The following is a 21,023-nucleotide window of genomic DNA, read 5'->3' on the forward strand; positions in this document are numbered from 1 at the left end:
ATCGTGTGTGTGGAGTGGAGTGGAGCAACTCAGCCGTCAGCTGTGCGGCCGCCCCGCCCCCTTTGCCGGCTCGTGCGTGGAGGGGCCACCCGGGTTGGTTGGCGCCTTTTAGACACGCGCGCGTCACATTGGATACTTGGAAATAGTACAGGACCCAGTTTTTGTCATGTATAATTGAATGAAGTCTGAAGTTGTCGAGATGCATGGGCTTGAAAATTATTACGAGGCAGAGTAATCATGTTTTATGGCAGATTGTTTATTTGAATATGACGTCATCTTATTCAAAGGGAAGTCAACCCCCCAAAAATCTTTACAATAATATAGATGCGGAGCCCCACTAAACACGGAATTCTGATTAATATTGGTGGTATTGGAATTAAGCAGCAAAATCCACCCGTTTTTATCCACCTCAAGAACCCCCCCTCCCCCCATTATTTTTTTTTAACCCTACCTTTACTAAGCTTGGCTTACCGTCTGCAAGGTTACAAAAAAATATGCAACAGTGTAATAAAAATAAATTATATAAGAATTAAAATAAGGAGAAAATTAAATAAATATTAATTACATTCAAGATATCCATGGGTTATTTGTAAATATTACTGCATTAATATCAATTCTTAGTTGTTATCAATTCAAGAGACTTAAAATAAGCGTCAATTTCAATCAAAAATAATTTGAATAAAGATGTAGAATTTAGAAATTTTGTAGTGCACAACTTTTTGTTCATAGGCTCAAAAAGGGTGACGGCGGGGGGGGGGGGCATTTGATTTTGCCACTTTCTGTCGACTGACAATGACATCATAGTTGCTCAGGTCGGTAACGACCAATCACGGCTCACATGTTTTCTGAAGCTCCTGAAAAGGATAAAAAAAATGGCTGGATTTTGCTGCTTAACTCGTATTCCAAAATGCAATATTAATCAGAATGCATTGTATAGGAACGGCAACAGGCATTTTGTTCTTTCACCATACATACTGTAACTGCACTCTGAAAACATTTGGGTCAAAAGTAACCCAATTCTGAATCAAAAATGGACTGGTTCACTTTATGGTTCAATTTGCCCCAACTTTCTTGGTTGTTTTATACAAAATGACCCAATTTTTTGACCCAAGTAAAGGATCTGACCAATATGTATGAATTGTTTTACACTAAAAGACCCGTTTCTTGGCTCAGAGTTGGGTCGAAGTAGAAGATCGATCCATTTTTGACCCAAAGTTGTTTTTTTGTTTTTTTTACCTAACTGTTTTTAGAGTGTGGCATAGATGAACAAAAATACATTATTTATAGTAGATAAATACAAATTTTTCAGAATTTGCATCATTTCCTGTGGCACACATGGTTGGGAATCACATAGTGTCGTAGTGAACTGTGTCGCAATGTATGTTCTTGTCTTTAAAAAATGAGATCTCATTAGATTGTGTAAGTGAACCTGAAGGAGTGTCCGTTGAGTATATTATCAATGTCAGGGATGTCGCTGCAGGCGACGTATCACTAAGAAGGACATTTGTATGTCCGCACCCTGTGACCTTCAAGCGCGCACTCAATACGCATGAAGGGTTTCTTTAGAATTAGGATTTATCATTAAATGAAGATTTCTGATTGGAATTTTTGGGTGGATTGGGACATAATTTTAAAATCGGCTTTCAAAGAGATGATGCTGTAATCTCCATTTTCAGGGAAATCTGAACTCATGACAAAGTGGTTTAAAAGACGACACGATCTTCTGTGAGGAAACCCAAAACGTCCCAAATGACGGGTGAACTGCACAAATGTCTGTTTTGTGACGTGAAAAGACAGAGCTGCAAATGCTCAAAGGGCTGAACATCTTACGCATTTGAAAATTCTTTGAAACTTTGGTGACTTGACTACAAAGACACACAGTGCACAGTGACATTTTGTAAACATGACCGTACGCCTGACATTTAGTTGCTTAAAACAATCTTTTGATACTTCTATATTTTATTTATGCTGGTTCTAAAGCAATCCTCCTGTCACAGCAGTGAATACATCTAAAATGGCCACCCTAACCCAGAACGCAGACGTGCAAATCCAGGCACAACAAACAAAAAACGACTCAGATTATAATCTATTCTAACATGTAATCCTTTTTATCTCATTCACTGCTATAGACGTCAAAAATGCATTTGAACTATTTCTATTAGTTTCACATTTTTTCCACTTTTGTTAACAAGAGTAGGAAAACCTAGAAAAAAATGTATTGTACGTTTGGAACAGATATTAAATTTGTGATTAATCGTGATGCGATTAATTACAATTAAAAAATGTAATCGTCTGACGCCCCTAATTTTTTAATAATATTTTCTTTTTTGTTTGATTACTTAATTAATTAAACTCAAGATTAATCACAAATTTTATATCTGTTCTATATGTACAATATTTTTTTTTCTAGGTTTTCATACTCCTGTTAACAAAAGTGGAAAAAAATCTGTGAAACTAATAGAAATAGTTCAAATGAATTTTTGACGTCTATAGCCGTCAATGGCAGTGAATGAGTTAATTAAATTATTCATAAGGGCTCAACAGTTACATGCTCACAATGATGCTGGCGTCAAAAAGGGAAAGTAGAGTCGCTCCGTGCACTCGGTACCTTTCGGATCTTTTTACTTCTGGCCCATATTCCTCGTCAGTGGCAATGAGCTCCAGTGATCTTCCGTGAATTCTCCCAATGTGAAGCTAATGCTAACATGGCAGGTGTCGGATGAAATCAACCCCTATCACGATTAGCATTAACCTCAATCTGGGACTTTGTGATCATCACTCACATGCCAAACTCGCTTTTACTGGAATGCTGAAAGAGATCATTTTTCAGTCAGTATCCAGTTGGTTAAAAAAATAAAAAATAGCATCCAACAGTTCGCTATTGTACTCTGCGGTTTCGTTTCCCTAATTAGATGTGATGTTCATTTAGATTTTTGTTTGCAGTTAAACCAAAGAAACACAACACATATTATACAGTATCTTTACATTTTAGTCAACTTTATCCAATCATGAATTTAATCATTTGAAATATATTCTTAATACGCTATACGGCACTGTTACGATGTAAAGAATGGCGAGAAATCTAAGTGATATTTGATTACGCCCGGTGGATGAGAGGGATTCACTGACCTGTCTCGACGCAGCTCGACTTCCTCTTTCACCAACCGTGTCGCATCCCTCCGCCCTCTGAGCGACTCACCCAGTGTGCAGCTCATCTTTTTCTTTTAAACATTTCTATGTGACTCATGTGAAATCCCCAAGAAAATTACACATCAAAACTTTGTTGTCATTCAATTGCCATTTGTCTTTTATGTAAATGCTGCCTACAGAAGTGATGTGTTATCATTTCTTGAAATTTGCCGGGGTTATTTACTGTTATGCTTGCAATGCACAAGATATGGCAGTCGTCAATGCACTGATGTAATTAGGTCATGAAGTATTCGGGAAAAATGACTTAAACTAACTTATACTTAAATTAATTTAACTCTGAATTTAACTTGAACGCAAGTGCGCAGACTTTTAAGTGACATATAATGGTAGACAATTCTCATCCACTAGATGGCAGCGGGTAAAATAAACATGTGTTCCTTATGTTGCCATTCACGCAACATAATACAAATTTTGGTATAGGGTGACCAGATTTTCACATTTAAAACTGGGAAGCTACAATTTCACTGAAAATCAAATATACAATATAGTGTCACCAAATGTAATCGCTTGGGCATGGGGGCGGTGGGGGGGTGTAACTTTAGCTAATGCTAAATGCTATCTTGGTTGACAGTTTAAACAAGTCAATGCACTCAACATTATCAAAAAAAATATATTGCTAGGACCCGACAGCTATTGGAAGCTGTCTTTACCTCGCGCCAGTCCCGCATGCTAACATTGGAAATATGCCACCAGTAAAGCTCGGCTTGGTTGGGGCTATATTAGCCTAGTAGGACTACATTTCGTATGATTCTTAGACACGGAAGCAGGAAGTAGTTCTAGTTCCTGTCTGACGAAACAAACATGAACGTCATGACGCAAACATGAATGTCATAGTAAACAATGAGGTTGGCGAATTAACACAAGGCTCAAAATCGTCAAACAGGGACGTCTTGTCACCCCATTTTTGTAGTATATACATTATGAGATTTTTGTAATGTAAAATATATGCCCAGGCGCAATAAAGGCTGTGAAATCCTGGTGTAATGCCACCATGAAGTTGCCGTCAGCTGTTCAAGAAAAATACATAAATTGTCAGCCCAATCTGGAGAGCAAATTTAAAAGTTGCTGCTTTGTTTATTTTTATCTAGTCAATCATATGACCAACTATACCCACCATCCTCAGCGCTTTGTGGCTGGGTGGCAAAGACATTCGTTTATGCTAGCATGTTAGCATGCTAACTTTAGCCTTTGTCACATAGCGTTAAACACCACAATTGCGAACGTAACGGACGGTCGACTATTCTGACTCCATACTAACTTAAGCAAGGTTTATGAGTCCCGCTTTGGTGTGAGAAGCTTGTCGAAACATGTGCGGCGACAGCCATTTTGGAGAGTTCAGTGTGCATACAAATAGGGTGTAACTGCGACCGGTACCACAATTTCAAAGTCGGGGCAAATGTCCTCTTTTTTTGAGAAATGGGACTATGGTCACCCTAATATAAAGCTAAATTCTCTAGTGTCTTCACACTGACACCATTAATTGTGTCAGGTGATGAGAATAACTCATTCACTGCCATTGACGGCTATAGACGTCAAAATTTCATTTGAACTATTTCTATTAGTTTGACATTTTTTCCCACTTCTGTTAACAGTATGAAAACCTAGAAATTTGTTTGTTTTTTTCATTTAGAACTTTAGAATCAAATTTGTGATTAATTGTGAGTTAACTAGTGAAGTAATGCGATTAATTACGATTTAAAAAAGAAATTTTTTGACGCCCCTGATTTTTAATATTTTTTTCTTAAAAATAATATTAAAAATAAAAATAATAATATTTGTTTTAATTTAAAAACATTTAAGAAAAGATTATATTACAATCTTTAATGGTAATTAATCGCATGACTTCACTAGTTAACTCACGGTTAATCACACATTTTATATCTGTTCTAATACAATAAAAAAAAATCTAGGTTTTCATACTTTTGTTAACAAAAGTGGGAAAAAATGTTAAACTAATAGAAAAAGTTCAAATGAATTTTTTTATGTCTATAGCCGTCAATGGCAGCGAATGAGTTTTAATGGGAGCAAAAAAATGTCAGTTATGGGAGTGTCCCAACATGGGGATTTTGAGCGCCGCTCTTTTCCACTAAATGACTGTGAGTGCCTTTGCACACAATCCTCATTCGACTTCTCAGGTCAGTGCAGCGCACCGTTCGCATGTGATCGCCCGACAACCAAGTCATAGCGATATGATTCCGAGAACACAAGGTGCCTCCCCGCCAACTCTCACAAAAGCGAGCGCCCCTCTCGCTGAGGGAACAGGTTGCCCTCATGCAAACTGTCGCCTTGCATTCTTGATACAAACACGCAACGTGATTGGATCGAGAAAGCAAATGTGAAAAGAGATGACATAATAGTTGAATGGTTGGCATGAGGGGGTGGGGGGAAGAGTAGTCGAATCAAGGGGGAACCCCCGTGATGTGGAAATTCACAACTGAGGTTTAAAAAAATATATTTTATTTTTTATTTACTTCTTACTGTATATATTATCCTGTCATTCCTTTTACTGTTTTCACATACATGTTGATACAGTTGAGTTAATATTCAGGCAGATTGTGGTGAATGAATGAATGAATGAATGAATGTTTTCATTTCCGACTGCTGACTATTAGGGACTTCCTGTGGCGTCGCCGCACGACGGTCGCTGACTGCAACTGTTCAGCAACGTCTGATTCTAAACTTGCCAAAGAATTCCAATTCCTATAACCAATTTTTTTCTAAACGCATGTTTTGAATCTTAAGTGTTAACATTGACTACTTTCAACTATTTGATAACCCACAAGTGAAAGTGCACGGTGTGGAATTCTGCAAAATTCATGACAACTTTCTCTTGCTTTTTTTCCCCCAAAACTGTGTTTGCGTGCGTCACTCGTCAGGTTTTTTTTTTCCCACGTGGGCAACATTTATGACGTTAGACCGTTTTTCCCGTCACGTGCAGCTTTAATCGCGACAGATGTACAGCTGATATGATCTGATAAAATTTCACCTGCTCGCTTAGGGACACGTGAGGCAGTTTAAGGGGAAAAAATACATTTGCTTTTCTTTCGTTTCATCTCAACTAGGCAATCTTTTTGCTATCCATAAAGTGCATAATTTCCCCGTGCTAATAATATCTAGACACACACTATGAGCAACAAAGTGCATCAACTCAGAGCCATCTTTCATTTTGTGACATAATAACATTCGGTTTCCCCGATTTAAGCCCGGCGTTTAAAATTAGCAGATTTAAAGGAAGTGTGGGTGGTCTTAAGAGGGGGGGGGGGGGGTGATGTTAAAGCTGCTCACGATTCAGTTCCGTAAATGAAATATATACTGTGTTTGGACAAATTAGCAGTTGTTTCTTGTATGGTTACAAAGCTCAAAACAAAAAAAATCTTTTTTTTCTTCTTCCGGCCAATAATTATAATACGGTTCATATCTTTCAGCACTTTTATTTAAGTTGTCATAGAGGCAAACACAACAGACACAAACAAGTTACAGTGTTGATTTGGATTTAAAAATCAAATCAAATAAAAAAAAATCAAACACTGATGATATTTATGAGCATCAACCGAGCTCAAATATTTCTGGAACATTTTTGTTCCTGTAAAAGTATTTTTTTCATAAATAAATAAAAAAATATACTAAACTAACTAATATGACATAAAATACTTGTATGAATAATATGAATAAAACAAGTTTCATCAAAATATCGAAAACATACTTGTATGAATAATATGAATAAAACAAGTTTCATCAAAATATCGAAAACTGTCATTTCAAAGTATTTAAACGAGATCCAATTACATTTATCAGCAAAACATCAGACACATTATGATTTCACCATCTTGTGTGACTAAAAAGTAAAATAATTAATAAATATATTTTTATATATGAAGGAAAAACTGACCTCATTGTATAATTTCCCCTAATATGCTCCTATCATGAATATTAGTTTGTGTAGTCATGTCATTTAAAATCACTTCATTTTTTATTTTCCTTCTTTTACCAGATCATTTCATGTTTTTTTATTCATAATGTTACATTTTGATTCTTTGCAGGAATTAAATTTAATGGTCACTTAAAACTAAACAAAAAAAGAACTGTTAGAGGGATTGGAAACGTTGCAAAGATCGGAAAACTAACTGTACTTTTGTAAACTCACTCCTCTTTGTTTGCAGTCATATTTTTTTAGTGGAAGCAGTGCACATAAGCAAAAACTATCTGTGAATTTGGTTCCTTTTTTATTAAAACCGCATCATGAATGGCATTAAAAGGGTCAACGTTGTGTTTAATTGGTTTTAGTACTATGAAGGTGTCCTTAGAAATCTCCTGTTTAAGGGGTCCCTGCAACCCAAAAGTTTGAAAACCCCTTTGTAAATTAATTGTCATAGATTGGTCATACATTGTTCTAATATGGAATGAACGTGGGTTGCTATAGTGTTGAGCTGAGTGGGGGGGGGGCGATCAAGAATGTTATAATGATAATAATTATTGTTGTTATTAAACTGTTAATGTGGATGTTTCACATTTCAAAAATTGTCATTCAAAAATGTCACACGCCCTGCTTTTCATGCTGTACACATGAAAATAAATGAGTAGTGGTGACATCTACAGGAGAGCATCAACTATTGCATGAACCCAATCCAATTTTTTTCTTTTCATTTTTCAAAGCAAGTTGACATAACTCGTTTTGATTCATACGATCTTAGGTTAACTTGTATAAAATTATATTAGAATTACAGCCTGATTCGAAAAATCAAAAAGCAGAAACATGGTGAATTAAAATAAATTTAAATATTTAAACGATATGAGCGTTTTAAATAAAGATATCAAAGTGGGTAAGGACATTCAGATGAAAATGTTTGTGAGCAAATGATAATCACTTTTCTGTCAAAGTCAACCCCAAATGCTCATAGCACTAATATGTTCTATGCAGCCGTACTATTCTAAATATAGCATTCTGATTAATAATTAAGCAGCAAAATCCACCCGTTTATATCGGCCATTTTGTCACTTGCTGTCGACTGAACATGACGTCACATTTACTCCGCGGTAACGACCAATCACGGCTTACCTGTTTAGCTGAACCCTGATTGGTTGTTACCTGAGCAAATGTGATGTCGTTTTCATTTATTTCATTTAAATAAATAAAAAAGGGTTACATCAAACTAGTTCCCCCTTTAAAATGAAAACCTTTCTAAACAAGAAAACAGTGCCGTGATGCTAATTTCCTTGTCATAAATGCATAAGAGGACGCCTGTGAAGCAATCACACACGAGAGAGAGAGAGAGAGAGAGAGAGAGAGAGAGAGAGAGAGAGAGAGAGAGAGAGAGAGAGAGAGAGAGAGAGAGAGAGAGAGAGAGAGAGAGAGAGAGAGAGAGAGAGAGAGAATTTTAATAGTCAACCGAGACAGTCTTTCTTTCTTTATCTCTGCGTCTCTTTAAGACGCACACCAAAAAGCAGGTAAGGCACAAATCTTTCATTTTGCACATTTCAATTTGGATCGCCGCTGGCTTTTAGAGGTCACACAATAGTTTTGGGGTTAATATGTGCTCTACAATTTGACCCCTAACAAATGTACAGTAGAAGAAAAAAGAAAAAAGATTAAGTATGCTATTTTGTGGACCAAAGTAGGTGTGACTGCATGTGTTGTGTTCCCATGCCCACTGACACAAACAGGTGAGGTGTAGGTGCATGTTTGAAGACTCCCCCAAGGCAGATTTGGCTCCAAGAAATAACATTCTTGACTATGTAGTCATGACTTTGTACTAGAACATCTCAGTGTACAAAACACAACGTGTTTAGCTCTTAATGACATTCGATTGAATCTTACAGTGAAACCTATCTAACCGCTGCATAAACTCATTATGTTGTATAAACGCCTCTATTATCATCTACAGCTTAATTAATACTTAAAATTTGAGGTATACAAGATGTAGTTATGCTAAAATTGATGGCACACGAATGCAAGAAAATAAGTGCACCTAAAGTAGAAAAGTGCGTAAGATTTTAGACCATTTCGTTTGCAAGCAAAGAGAAGTTTAGGGTCCATACGGTCTTGGGCGTGATGTGGAAATCTTTGGAAAGTTGCACAAGAAACCCACGCTCATATGCAATCTTGCTTTTTTGTTCATGTTACATGCCCTTGTGTCAAGTTTTTGGCTTCTGTCAAAAACAATTCAAAAACCACATCCAAGTTGTCGTAAAAATTTGAGTTTCAGCATCATGACGCCCTCAATGGCCGCCGTGAACGGAACGCACAAAGTGGAACAACTTGTGAGCGGCCCGAGCAGCTCTTGGCAGGCGGATGCGGTCCGAGGAGTCCAGATGACTGCTACCTTGCTCATTTTCCTGGTGGGTGAGGTATTCGTACCCTTTTATCACGAATGTCTCCTCTGCGATTGCAGGATGGCACAGAGATTGTAGGAAACGGGATATTGCTTTCGGGCAACATGGTAGCTAAGTACTTCCGAAAAACATAAGTTATAACATTAAAAATCCAACCCAACATCTCAAACGGTGTCAAAAGCCAAATAGGGTAAAAGTGAATTTAGGGGACGTGAACCAAACTGTCTCGGTGCAGCGGCAGCACCAGGCCACCAACTCATTTAATGTGGTCCAATAAAGGAAATAAGTTTACACTCACTACAGAAAACTCTTTATTTTTCTCTTCAATATTAAAAAACCTTTTTCACCAAATCACTTCTTAGGAGGCATGCTCCGTCAGGTTTCGTGGGAGGGTGGACCAAAACGCAGGGAGAAGACAGGTATGCTCAAAAAAAAAAAAAAAAGGGAGCGGTAATTCAATTCAACAAAAACCAGGTACTAGTTGCCCAACAACACAAAATCAACAAAGTCCAATGCAAGATCCAAAGTGAAACAAATACAGGGAAATGACTAGATATTTCTGAGTTGTTTTTTCCCCCAGTTCCGATCTAAAAGCATTCGAGGCGAAAGTAAACAACCAAAATGGCGGATAGTGATAAATTGTTTTATATTTTGGGCCTCAAAACTAATTTTAATCTCCAGCAAGTAGGAACGAAGTCAGCTTTGCTTCCTTCCGTGTGAACAGGGCCTAAATACTAGGGGTGGGAATCTTTGAATGTCTCACGATTCAATTCCGATTTTTGGGCCTGCGATTCGATTCAGTCGATTTTCGATTGAGAGCGATTTTTGCTTCAAAATGATTTGATTGACATTGATTTTTGCTTCAATCTATAGATGTGCAAGGAATTGAAATGATCCAGTCTAACTCGCTAATGCTAATTAGCGCGCTACTCGCGGCACTTTTATCACTCAAAAGAACGGCTCCACACTGCAAAAAAACAAAAAACTTTTATTGGAATAACCTGATCATGAGTTTTTCCTTCTACTCTCTAATGTGGCTACAACTTAACAGTGTATTAGACCGCGTGGAACCACACTGCCCCTCAGTGGCCAAACCGGGTAAAACATGAACAGCGCTCCAAATAAAGGCGCACACAGACAAAGGCAAGACAGTATGAAATTATTTAAATAAAATCGATTTTGGGACCTTTAAAATCGATTCTGAATCGTACTAAATGAGAATTGCGATTCTTATGAGAATCGATTTTTGGCACACCCCTACTAAATACACATACTAACGAGACAACGAGAGACACCTGGACAAATAACACATGACTGAGGGAGCCGATTGGAGGACACGAGGGACTGGGATCACAAGCACTGGACGGACATGATATAACTTGACGAGACAATGACGCGGAAAACATGACAGCTAAAATCTAATCAAAAGCAACAAGCACGGATCATAACAGTTTTCTTAAAATGGAACCCACGGGTGATCAGATACTATGAAAACAGCAGAGGACCCAGAATTGAACCTTGTGGAACACCAAACGTGCCGTTATACATACCTGAAACTGACTCAGTAATAAGTTGTCCATGGAAAAGTGAGTTTCAGACCGTTTTGTCCACTGACTCAAGAAAAGGACCTTCTTCAAACTGCTTACCGTAATTATTCTTGATAAGGAGTAGGAATAGATATTTGGGTGGAGCTAAGGGGTCGAGCACAACCTAATAAATTAAGAACTGCCTCTTAATGTTTATGCAGTGTATAATGAAATAGTAACAGATGTGGTTTTTTCCCCTAAAGGTGGGCGTACCTTTAAACGTGCTTGTGGTTTGGGCACTCGCAAAGAGTCGACGCCATCTCCTTCGCAGAGGCAGCAGGGAAGAGACTCGTTCCGCCAGCAGTTTTCGAATCTACGTCCTCAACCTGGCTCTGGCCGACCTGGTGCTGATCCTGCGGACCCCCCTCATGTTGGGATACCTCGCCCACAACAACAGCTGGCCGTTCGGATCCGCCTTATGCCGCCTGGTCATGTTCCTGCGAGGCTTGGGTTTGTACGCCTCGGCCTTCCTGGTGTGCGCCGTGGCCCTGGAACGCTGCCTGTGTCTGCTGAGGCCCGTGTGGGCTCGGCTGCGGCGCCCCGTCTGGGCCGTTCCGTTGGCCTGCGGCTTGTCATGGCTGCTCGCCGCCATCCTGTCGGCCCCCTACCTGCACAGCGCGGTTCTGAAAGAAAACAACAGCACGCACCAGTGCCTTGAAAGCGGAACGTTTGACACAGGGCTGTTTGTCACGGAGACCGTAGCGGGTTTCATCTTGCCCCTGCTGGTGTTTTTGGGGAGTAATTTGGCAATTGTGCTCACCCTTCAGCAATCGGCGCCAATGAGTCCGACCTCTTCTTCCCCCTCGGCTTCACGCAGGATGGCCAGGATGTACCAAGTGCTCTTTTTCACCATGCTGCTCTTCCTCATTTGCTGGGTGCCCTACTTCGTGTGCCGATTCCTGCGGGCCCTGGCTGAAGGACGACCCGAGAGGGCTTCACTTTTTAAAAACGCATCTTACGGAACATACATCTCTCTGTACCTCGTGTACGCCAAGAGTGCCCTTAACCCCGTCCTCTATGTTTTCGCCGCCCGAGGCCTCGGCCGCGCCGTCCGGGCTTCGGTCGTCTCGACTATTGAACGACTCTTCAATGATGAGTCCTTTGAGTCCATTCGCAAAAGATCACTTAAGAAATCCCAGATTTAGAAAAAAGCTATCAAATCAAATAGAACTCACACAATTTGTCTCATTGGTAAGACAAGCAATGTGATAGTGACCGTTTCTCAGGATCTTGCTCGATTTAATTCACGTTGAAACGTTCCATAGTGGGGACTGAGCCACTTCGCCGCTAGTGGACAACATGTCGATAAATGCACTACTGTTTACGAAATAACAGATTTATTGTTATCTGCGGAACAAAAGGATAAGCTTGGTTACTTTTTTTCCTTTAGTGTAGTAGAATATATTTCCTTTTGATTGATAAGTGGTTCGGAAAATGGATGGATGAGGACTACGTAAACAAGACTGTCGTTTCAGGGGTCACCAAAGCGGTGCCCCCAAGGACCACATGAGTAGCCTGGCCTGTTCTAAGAATAGCTCACCAGTTATGGGGCATTGTGATTTTCTAAGAATGAATGAAAATTATAGAAACACAGTGTTGCATTTGTGTATTTGTCGGTTTCCAAAATAAATGTCAAGAATGATTAGGGCTGTCGCTAACTACTGTTTTTAGAATCCATTTTGTATCGTATTAATTTCTCTGGTAAAGAGCCGCGCCACCAAATTCGAAGTTTTTGTGTCAACCAATTTTTGTAGTTAAATTGTATGGAGGACCAAAACAAAAAAATAAATAAATGAATAAAAGTGAAAATAAAAATGTATATAAATTAAATATACTATTCATTTTTGGCATAAAAAAAATTGTTTTTTACATCAGTTTTCATTTTCACTTTTTTCTTTTCTTTAATTTTGACAGATTTGATCCTCCATAGATTTGGCCTAGCTAGCAGACAAAAATTGAGGTCCATAAACCATGGTTTGTTGAGTGCGGTGTGCGGAAAAATGTTGTTCCAATGATTGTGAGCCAACTTCGGTAACATCTGACCATCTCACGTACTTCTGACAAAACAATTGAGCTGTTTGACACATAATAAAAAGTGCAAAAGGGGAAAGGATTGGGAAATTCTTAATATTCAGTGTGGGATTGCTTTTATTTTTACAAATAGTAGACTTTTAAAATCCTAAGCATCATTTTAAACAAAGTGGCCGAGTACTCACTGCAGCTATTTCAAAACACCTTTGCAATACTGTACCTCCATAACACTTCTATATATAATCTTGAGTTTTTATTTTATTTTATTTTATGTAGCATCTAGTTGCCTTTTGAACAAGAAGCACCACCAACAGAAAACAATTCAAAGTTTCAAAGTTCATCTACGGTCCATGTTTATGTGCTTGTGTAAGTGTTTTTTTTTTTTTTAATATATATATTTTTACCGCTTCCTCTTTTGCAAGATTGCTCCCATCTTGAGTGCGATGGTCTCACGGTCTTCATCTGGGGCCTCTTTTCTCAAATCAGCCTGAGGCAAAAATAAAAATAATATTGCACTGAGCACATACTTTTGAATTATTTTTTTTTAGAGTGGAAGAGGAGTTTTTACCCAATAGTTTTAGCAAATTACTCCATCTATGCTATTTACAACTCGCAGTTCCTCTCGGAAGAAAACGCAACTTCAGCCATTTTAACCACATTTTTGACAGTGAGTCGTTTAAAAATGAAAAGCGCTATTATGCAATAGGAACTTGTGAAACCGATTTATGTTATTGCAAAAGTGTCCACCATTCATGCTCACCTCTAAAGTCCTTTTCACCTTTCCGAGGCGGGTGAGATGGGAGGTTGAGGACAGCTTGCTTGCTTCTCTGCAACATCTGACAAGATGACATCGCACGTCTAACAGCTGCACAATGCTGCCAATTCTCTTTCATTGACATTTCCTGGGTTTGAACATCTATGCCAGGTCACTGTACATAAGTATTCATAGTCTTTGCTCTGTATTTTGTTGATGCACTTTTGGCGGCAATTACAGCTTCAAATGTGTTTGAGTGGGATGCCATATTCTTGGCACACTTTGGGTCATTTCTTCCGTGAAGTTCTCCTCTTTCCACAGAGGACTGCAAAAGTTCGGACAGAGTGACCATCAGGTGTGCTTGGGCCTTCTTACCAGATAGCTTACCTTAGATAGGTGGCTAGCTCTGGCAAGAGTCCTGCCTGGTGCTTCTGAGCTTCTTCCGTTTTGATTAACTTATTCACTGCCATTGACGGCTATAGACGTCAAAAATTCATTTGAACTATTTTTTATTAGTTTAATATTTTTTTTCACTTTTGTTGTGGGGGATGTTGCTGCTGCAAAAAAAAAAAAAAGCCATCACACCTGTAGGACCCAAACAGGTGGTTGCGCCATTGCGAAGATGCTCACCTACCCACAAAGAAGTTAGGGAAGGCGCAATTAACTCATTCACTGCCATTAACGCCTATAAACGTAAAAAAAAACATTTGAACTATTTCTATTTGTTTTGCATTTTTTACCCCACTTTTGTTAACAAGAGTATGAAAACCTAGAAAAAATGTATTGTACATTTAGAACAGATATAAAATTTGTGATTAAATGTGAGTTAACATTTGAAGTCTGACGCCCCTAATTTTTTAATAATATTTTCTTTTTTGTTTAATTGCTTATTTAAACTCAAGATTAATCACTACAATTTTATATCTGTTCTATATTTACAATACATTTTTTTCTAGGGTTTCATACTCTTGTTAACAAAAGTGGGGAAAAAAAGTGAAACTCATAGAAATAGTTCAAATGAATTTTATTTTATGAATCTATATGGCAGTGAATGAGTTAATGGACTCATTGGGACATTCACCCCCCCCCCCCCTCGATCTGTGCCTCGAGTCAATCCTGTCTCAGAGGTGTACAGATGAATCCTTTTACGCAAAGCTTGGTTTGCCTGACATGCATTGCAAGGAACGGTGCATGCTTTCCAAACATTGTCCAATCAACTCCATTAACTGAACACTAACGCCAATTAAGCTGTCGAAGCATCTCAAGGCTGATCAGTGCAAACACGATGCACCTCACCTCAATATTGGGTTTCATTGAATGTAGATGAATTCGAACATTTGCAATATTTTGCATGTTAGTGCTCCATAATTCCGAATATAATATGCATCTTGATGTTTTGCACCTCCTTAGCTTTCTCCTCCTCCTCCTCTAGTTGCTCTCGCAGGGAACTGCATGCTCGCTGCAAAGAGGCCATCTGCTCTTCTGTGCTCTCCAACGCACCGCCCACCGTCTTCAGGTCTTCCTGGAAACAAATATATTTAATTAACCTTTTCAAAAGTGGACATTCCTTCCAAAGCAATGAGTCTCATCAAAACATATGCAGTTGACAAATTGTACATGTAAAATTGATCAACTTCCTGTGATGAGAGTCATGACAGCGGCTTTTGATATTGAATGGAGTTAGATTTGAAGCAACATCTAATCCACCTCGGAAACTCTCACCTCCAGGGAACTCAGAGTTTGCTTCGCAGCTTCGCACTTCTTGCTCTCCTCCTGGTGGCGCTGCCATGACTGCCCGAACTCGTCGTGTTTCTGCACTGGAACTTGAAGCTGTGCACAATGACTTAAGAACCTAAACAAGGCATTTAATACAGTCATTACAGTGTGTCAATTCTGCCACGCTTAACTCATTCACTGCCATTGACGGCTATAGACGTCAAAAATTCATTTGAACTATTTCTATTAGTTTCACTTTTTTTTTCCACTTTTGTTAACAAGAGTATGAAAAAAATATATTGTACATTTAGACCAGATATAAAATGTGTGAATAATCATGAGTTAACTAATGAAGTCATGAGCTTAATTACAAATTTAAAAAAAGAAAAGATTATTAAAAAGAAAAAAGATTACAAATTTATTTTTTGAAAAAAAAAAGAGATTATTTTAAATAAGAAAATAAAAGATTATTATAAATTAGGTCGTCAGGCGATTACATTTTTTTAATTATAATTAATCACATGACTTCAATAGTTAACTCACGATTAATCACAAATTTTATATCTGTTCTAAATGTACAAAAAAAACTTTTTTCTAGGTTTTTATACTCTTGTTAAAAGTGGATTTTAAAAAAATATTTAAATAGTTCAAATGAATTTTTGACGTCTAAAGCCGTTAATGGCAGTGAATGTGTTAATTGGTAGAAATGTAGTAAAGGTCATTACTTAACTATTTATGTGCTTAAGTCACACAGCTTGAGGGAATTCGTACCAGTTTCCAAACGGCTCACCTGTTTTTCACAATATTTAGATGGTCTCGGTTCTCCTTCATCTCAGACCGTCTCAAAGCCAGAGTTGTTCTGAAAACATAGAAAAGAGTTTCATTGTGCTTTATTTATTGTATTTATTTGGGGTGTCCAAGAAGTTTCCATCCATAGGAAAAACAAACATTTGTATTTATATTTGTCTACATGACTATCGGAATCCTCCTAGAGTTATTACCTTTATGCACCTTGCATCTTTGTCTGACTTAACCAATGAGAACAATTGTTTTCCGATTCACCTCATTGAATGTTTTCTGTTCAATTTGAGAGTAACTATGTGACTCCTTCTTGAGCCAGTCCTCAGTATGATCTCAATTTGTGGCCCTTTATTTAAAAAAATCTGTAGGGTATCTGAAAAATAAAATTATATATATAGATATATGGAAACTTATGGGACACCATGTTTGCTATAACTGTAAAAAAAATTAAAAACAGAAGCCAAACCCACACTATTTCCATGTTCATAATATTCTCCAGCGCAATGATGGAGGATCTCCGGATCTGCTTCAGGTTTTTGGAATCTTTATGTGCGATTTCAGAAGCTGTGCAGAAGATGCAAGAAGCAGGCAAGACGGACACATAAGACAAGGTGACAAGACCGTAACATACTGGAGATCAGGGGTCACCAAGATAGGAAGCCCAAGGAACACATGAGTAGCTGGTGATGGGCTATTATGATTTTCTAGGAATGTTTGGTAGTCACCCAGATAGTCACACCTTTTCTTTTCTTTGGCGATGTGTGGGGTGTAATCTTGTCATGGTTGTCGTCGGCAGGCGGCGAATCCTTAAGTAAAATATAAAAAGTTTGTCAGACAAGCAGTAATAACCGGTTTCAACATGATATGAAGTCGACGGGGTTTTTTTTTGGGGGGGGGGGGGCAGTGGATGTTTTGCCGTGACCGGCAACTCTCCTGCTAGTTTGCCGTGAACGGCTCTGATTGGTCAGTCGCCGGACACCGAATATAGGCTGTTAGCGACATTAATAGCCTAACCCAAAATAAGCATATGTTGTCAAGAAATTGTAGTAAAAAAAAAATACAAAGCGTTATTAGAACCCGTGTCTTTAACCATAATGCCACGAGGTAGTGGTATAAATCTCTGGCGCACATTTTGTTTTGTACTTGTAGTGCTCACGTGATTCACGGCAAAATAACGCAAAGAGGCGAGTTGCCAGTCACGGAAAAATATCCACTTCGTTTTACTTTAGTGCGTCTTACCGGGTTATCAGTTGCTACTTTTGATGCTTCCCGATTAGAACCACGTACAGGTTTCATTTCGAATAGCGATTACGTCCGTAATAGTTTGCTTAAGCAAATGTACAACTACTTGTAAAAACTAAGTGACGATAAACACGTTTATGATCTACGTTTCGAAAAGCCCAATGGACATTTATACATTTTCCGCGCCAGTTTGCCTTTGAAAACACGCATGCGTAGACACACAGCTAACCCCTCACCTAATCTTCTCAGGTACAAATCGATTTCGCCAAAAGGCCTTTATCCAAACTATAGACACAAAATATACAAATCCTTTGTGATCTGTGACTTACCGTTACAATCAAGTCACTCGAGATGGCTCCGTGTACTGCCTTTTGTTAGGAAAACGGAGTTGAATCGCTACCTGTGAGTCCATGTTCGGGACAAATACAATACATATTCACTAGTGTCTCTCGGAACTAGTTTACGCCAAGTACCACTATCATGGCCAACATCAAATGCAATACGTAGGCCTAATTGTTTATCAAAAACACGAAAGGTTTTATTCATGAAAAGTATTACTATAAGCGAAGCTACGGTAAACTGTGCTTAAATGGGGGTAAACGCGGGCGGGTTGGGGTGTAAAACTGTACAGTCCCGCTAGAGGGAGCCCTTGTAACACTAGTGGTACTTGTACTACAATCAACGCATTGCATGCATTTTTCCCAGCTGATCTTCAGTTCAGTTCAATAATTGATCAAATGGATTTATTTGAATAAAGTTATTTTCTTGTACGAAAATGTCATGCTTGTAAGCATACACATTCTAATTGTGAGATAACTGCTAGGAATTGTTACTTGTAATACTACTGCAGGTGCCGTTATAGTTGAAAAGATTTAGTTCACAGTAATTGATTAAATGTACTCTGAAAGGGCCTGTACAAAGATACAAGTGTGGTACCTTTCGGTGGCAGTTGTATTTCTGCATTTAATGTGTGAACATATTTGTGTGTAATTGAGTCAAAATGTTTATTTCACTCCAACTTGATTGTATGAAATAAAACGAATTTGAACACAAACATCAAATGAAAATACATATGACTGCAAAACAAACAAAGAGTTGCATGACTTTTGAAGTTAAGGTTCTTCAAACTGCAGTGAAGGTCGCATACAGTATTAATACCATGGTTGGTCTCTGTCTTTGGACTGCTTTGGGGTCTGTCATACCCTGCCCGGGAAGTAAAATTTGCCTGTGAAGCGTCCGTGATTTCTTAGGTCAAATGGGCTGAGGACCTTCCTGATGCCAAGCATGTTTCCTTGGGCAATCTTCCTGAAGGTCCACGGGTTCTGGTTGTTTTTCTCCATATCGGCCTGAGCCTGGTGAAAGGCTTCTAGGGTTTCTCTAGTCATCACCTACGGGAGGAACAGTGTTGTAATAATTCAAAAATATTGAAACACCTCAAAATGCTTAATGGTGGATGTTTTGATTTTCTTTTGTATCGGACGTCATCATAATGTGCAAATATAATGTTGCGGCTGATGAGTGCACTTTGTCGTCTCACCTTAGCAGGAAAGGGAAGTTTCTTCGCGACTTCAGTCAAAACTTTCTCCACTTCTGCCAGCTCCACCTTTCCTCCCACTTCCACAATAAGACGGCCAAAGCGGATCGGCGTCACATAGTGGTCGATGGCTCCCTTGCCGCCACCCATGCGCTGACCCAGCCCTTTGCGCGTGATTGGCTTGTAAGGAGCGCTGAAGCGCCAGAGAGCAAACGTAGTGCGGGAATCCGTCTTGCGGTTGATGGTTAGACGCATCATCTCGATGTGACCCCAGCGGAGGTAGCCCCCTCCCATTGCCTGAGCATCAGCAACGAAAATGTCCCATCACGCGAACAATAAACGACTGAATTTAGGACAGCGTAAAATACGTGACCTTACCACAATTGCATACTGTCCAGATGTGAAGGTATTTGCTGTCCGAGTCGGGCCTTGAATGTCCCGTAGTTTCTTCATCTCCTTCTTAACTTTTGTTAAATTGGGCACCTTGTTCATAAACGTCAGTTTAGGTTTATCTGGCAGCACCACATCTTTATTGAAACAAAAACAAAGACAACGGTACTGTCAAGACTCACAAGGCACACACGGTCACTGTATGTTACAGTGCGAGCAAGATCCTTCCAGTCAGACATGGAAGATGTTGTGTAGATTAAAAAAAGGACTTTACCACTGTAGTCTGGAGGGATTCCTAACGTCTTCAGTCCAGCAGTTAGAACTTTTAAATGACTGTGCAGAAGACCTGTAGGCACAGATATTGGCACGAGTTTGACTACATGAAGCACAAAGCCAAACCATCATACGGACAATTCCGAACATTTCTGATTTTACATGGTGAAAACAAACAGCGTTATTGTATTGCTTTTGCCTGTGACTAACCAGGCAGATTGTTATAGTAGTCAAACAAAATGTCATCACATTTTGAAATCATAATCATCACAAATCAAATTAGGATTCCAAGTCCAATGCTTTTCAATGAGCAAAGAGTTTCCTTCCACCGAGTAAGACATCCATTATTAAAAACAAACGTGATAAATGCCCCATTATACATAATCACTACATTACCACAACTCATTTTGTCTTTATAAGTTGTTGCATTTTGCGTCTTTTTGGTAAAACACTAATTGATAATACTAATTTTTGAGCCATCATGTGAAGACATTTAATATAGAGGGGGAAAAATAAGCAAAAAATAATCATTTATTGTACTCTAAAATGTAATTTAGTGAAGTTTAGTTACCGTTCGGGTGACCATGGGCGCAGACGGCGGCCACGCTCCCCAGGGCAGCCTTAATGAGCGATATCATCTTCTGAATCCCGAAAGAGGCACTACAACAACTAAAACATCACGTTTCAGCGCTGCCGTAATAACATTTTAAGCTGCTTTTTTTATGATTATTTTAGGCCGTGCATTGAACAAGGTCGCGCACATCGGATGTGTACGTCACTTAATTCCGTCATTCTTTCCGTGTTGCTTTCCGATTTACTAGCGCCACCTGTCGAGTAGGAGTGTGGGAGAGCGAAACAAAACAAAAAGTCATCTTGTGTTGTCCTTCCTGTACTATATGACATTTTTGTATCAATTAAAAAATAATTATCTGATTCTGAAATATCATTTGCACAGTGGTTTCATTAAAAAAAAAAAATCCTCTTCCATATTCAACTTGCTTTAGTTAAACCAGTGTCTGTCTAACATTGAGTTACACAAATGCAGTGAGTCCTTCTATCACACAGTGAAACAAATTAGTTAATTTCTCTCCGTCAGTCCCTTACACTACCAACAGACATAACACACAAATCCATAATTCCAAGCTTCTGTGAATAC

General features: G+C 38.7%; 3 protein-coding genes across 5 annotated transcripts; 1 reads left to right on the top strand and 2 right to left on the bottom strand.

The window, feature by feature from the left end:
- Positions 1 to 8,597: 8,597 nt before the first annotated feature.
- Positions 8,598 to 13,648, top strand: LOC147176738 (C5a anaphylatoxin chemotactic receptor 1). Of its 3 annotated transcripts, none has more exons than XM_086072361.1 (3): positions 8,598 to 8,655; positions 9,408 to 9,546; positions 11,330 to 13,648. In XM_086072361.1, exons 2-3 carry the CDS (start codon positions 9,418 to 9,420, stop codon positions 12,269 to 12,271), a joined length of 1,071 nt encoding a protein of 356 aa, XP_085928487.1. In that variant the 5' UTR covers positions 8,598 to 8,655; positions 9,408 to 9,417; the 3' UTR covers positions 12,272 to 13,648. The 3 variants fall into 3 exon arrangements, with proteins under 3 accessions (XP_085928487.1, XP_085928486.1, XP_085928485.1); XM_086072360.1 differs by having other exon boundaries at positions 8,620 to 8,655; positions 9,414 to 9,546; XM_086072359.1 differs by lacking the exon at positions 8,598 to 8,655 and having other exon boundaries at positions 8,935 to 9,546.
- Positions 13,257 to 17,859, bottom strand: cenpq (centromere protein Q). Its single transcript, XM_086072362.1, has 8 exons — positions 17,668 to 17,859; positions 17,168 to 17,234; positions 16,899 to 16,992; positions 16,418 to 16,486; positions 15,634 to 15,763; positions 15,314 to 15,433; positions 13,918 to 13,993; positions 13,257 to 13,644 (listed from the first exon to the last, which is right to left on the bottom strand). Exons 1-8 carry the CDS (start codon positions 17,722 to 17,724, stop codon positions 13,640 to 13,642), a joined length of 618 nt encoding a protein of 205 aa, XP_085928488.1. The 5' UTR covers positions 17,725 to 17,859; the 3' UTR covers positions 13,257 to 13,639.
- A 744-nt stretch (positions 17,860 to 18,603) lies between these two features.
- Positions 18,604 to 20,921, bottom strand: mrpl16 (mitochondrial ribosomal protein L16). The gene is made up of 5 exons (XM_086072475.1): positions 20,439 to 20,921; positions 19,869 to 19,940; positions 19,583 to 19,731; positions 19,208 to 19,501; positions 18,604 to 19,058 (listed from the first exon to the last, which is right to left on the bottom strand). Exons 1-5 carry the CDS (start codon positions 20,503 to 20,505, stop codon positions 18,867 to 18,869), a joined length of 774 nt encoding a protein of 257 aa, XP_085928601.1. The 5' UTR covers positions 20,506 to 20,921; the 3' UTR covers positions 18,604 to 18,866.
- Between the last annotated feature and the right edge of the window lie 102 nt (positions 20,922 to 21,023).

The sequence above is a fragment of the Leptonotus elevatus genome, chromosome 3 (genome assembly GCF_054856555.1).
Source record: "Leptonotus elevatus isolate MCC_2025b chromosome 3, RoL_Lele_1.0, whole genome shotgun sequence".
Taxonomy (NCBI): Eukaryota; Metazoa; Chordata; class Actinopteri; order Syngnathiformes; family Syngnathidae; genus Leptonotus; species Leptonotus elevatus.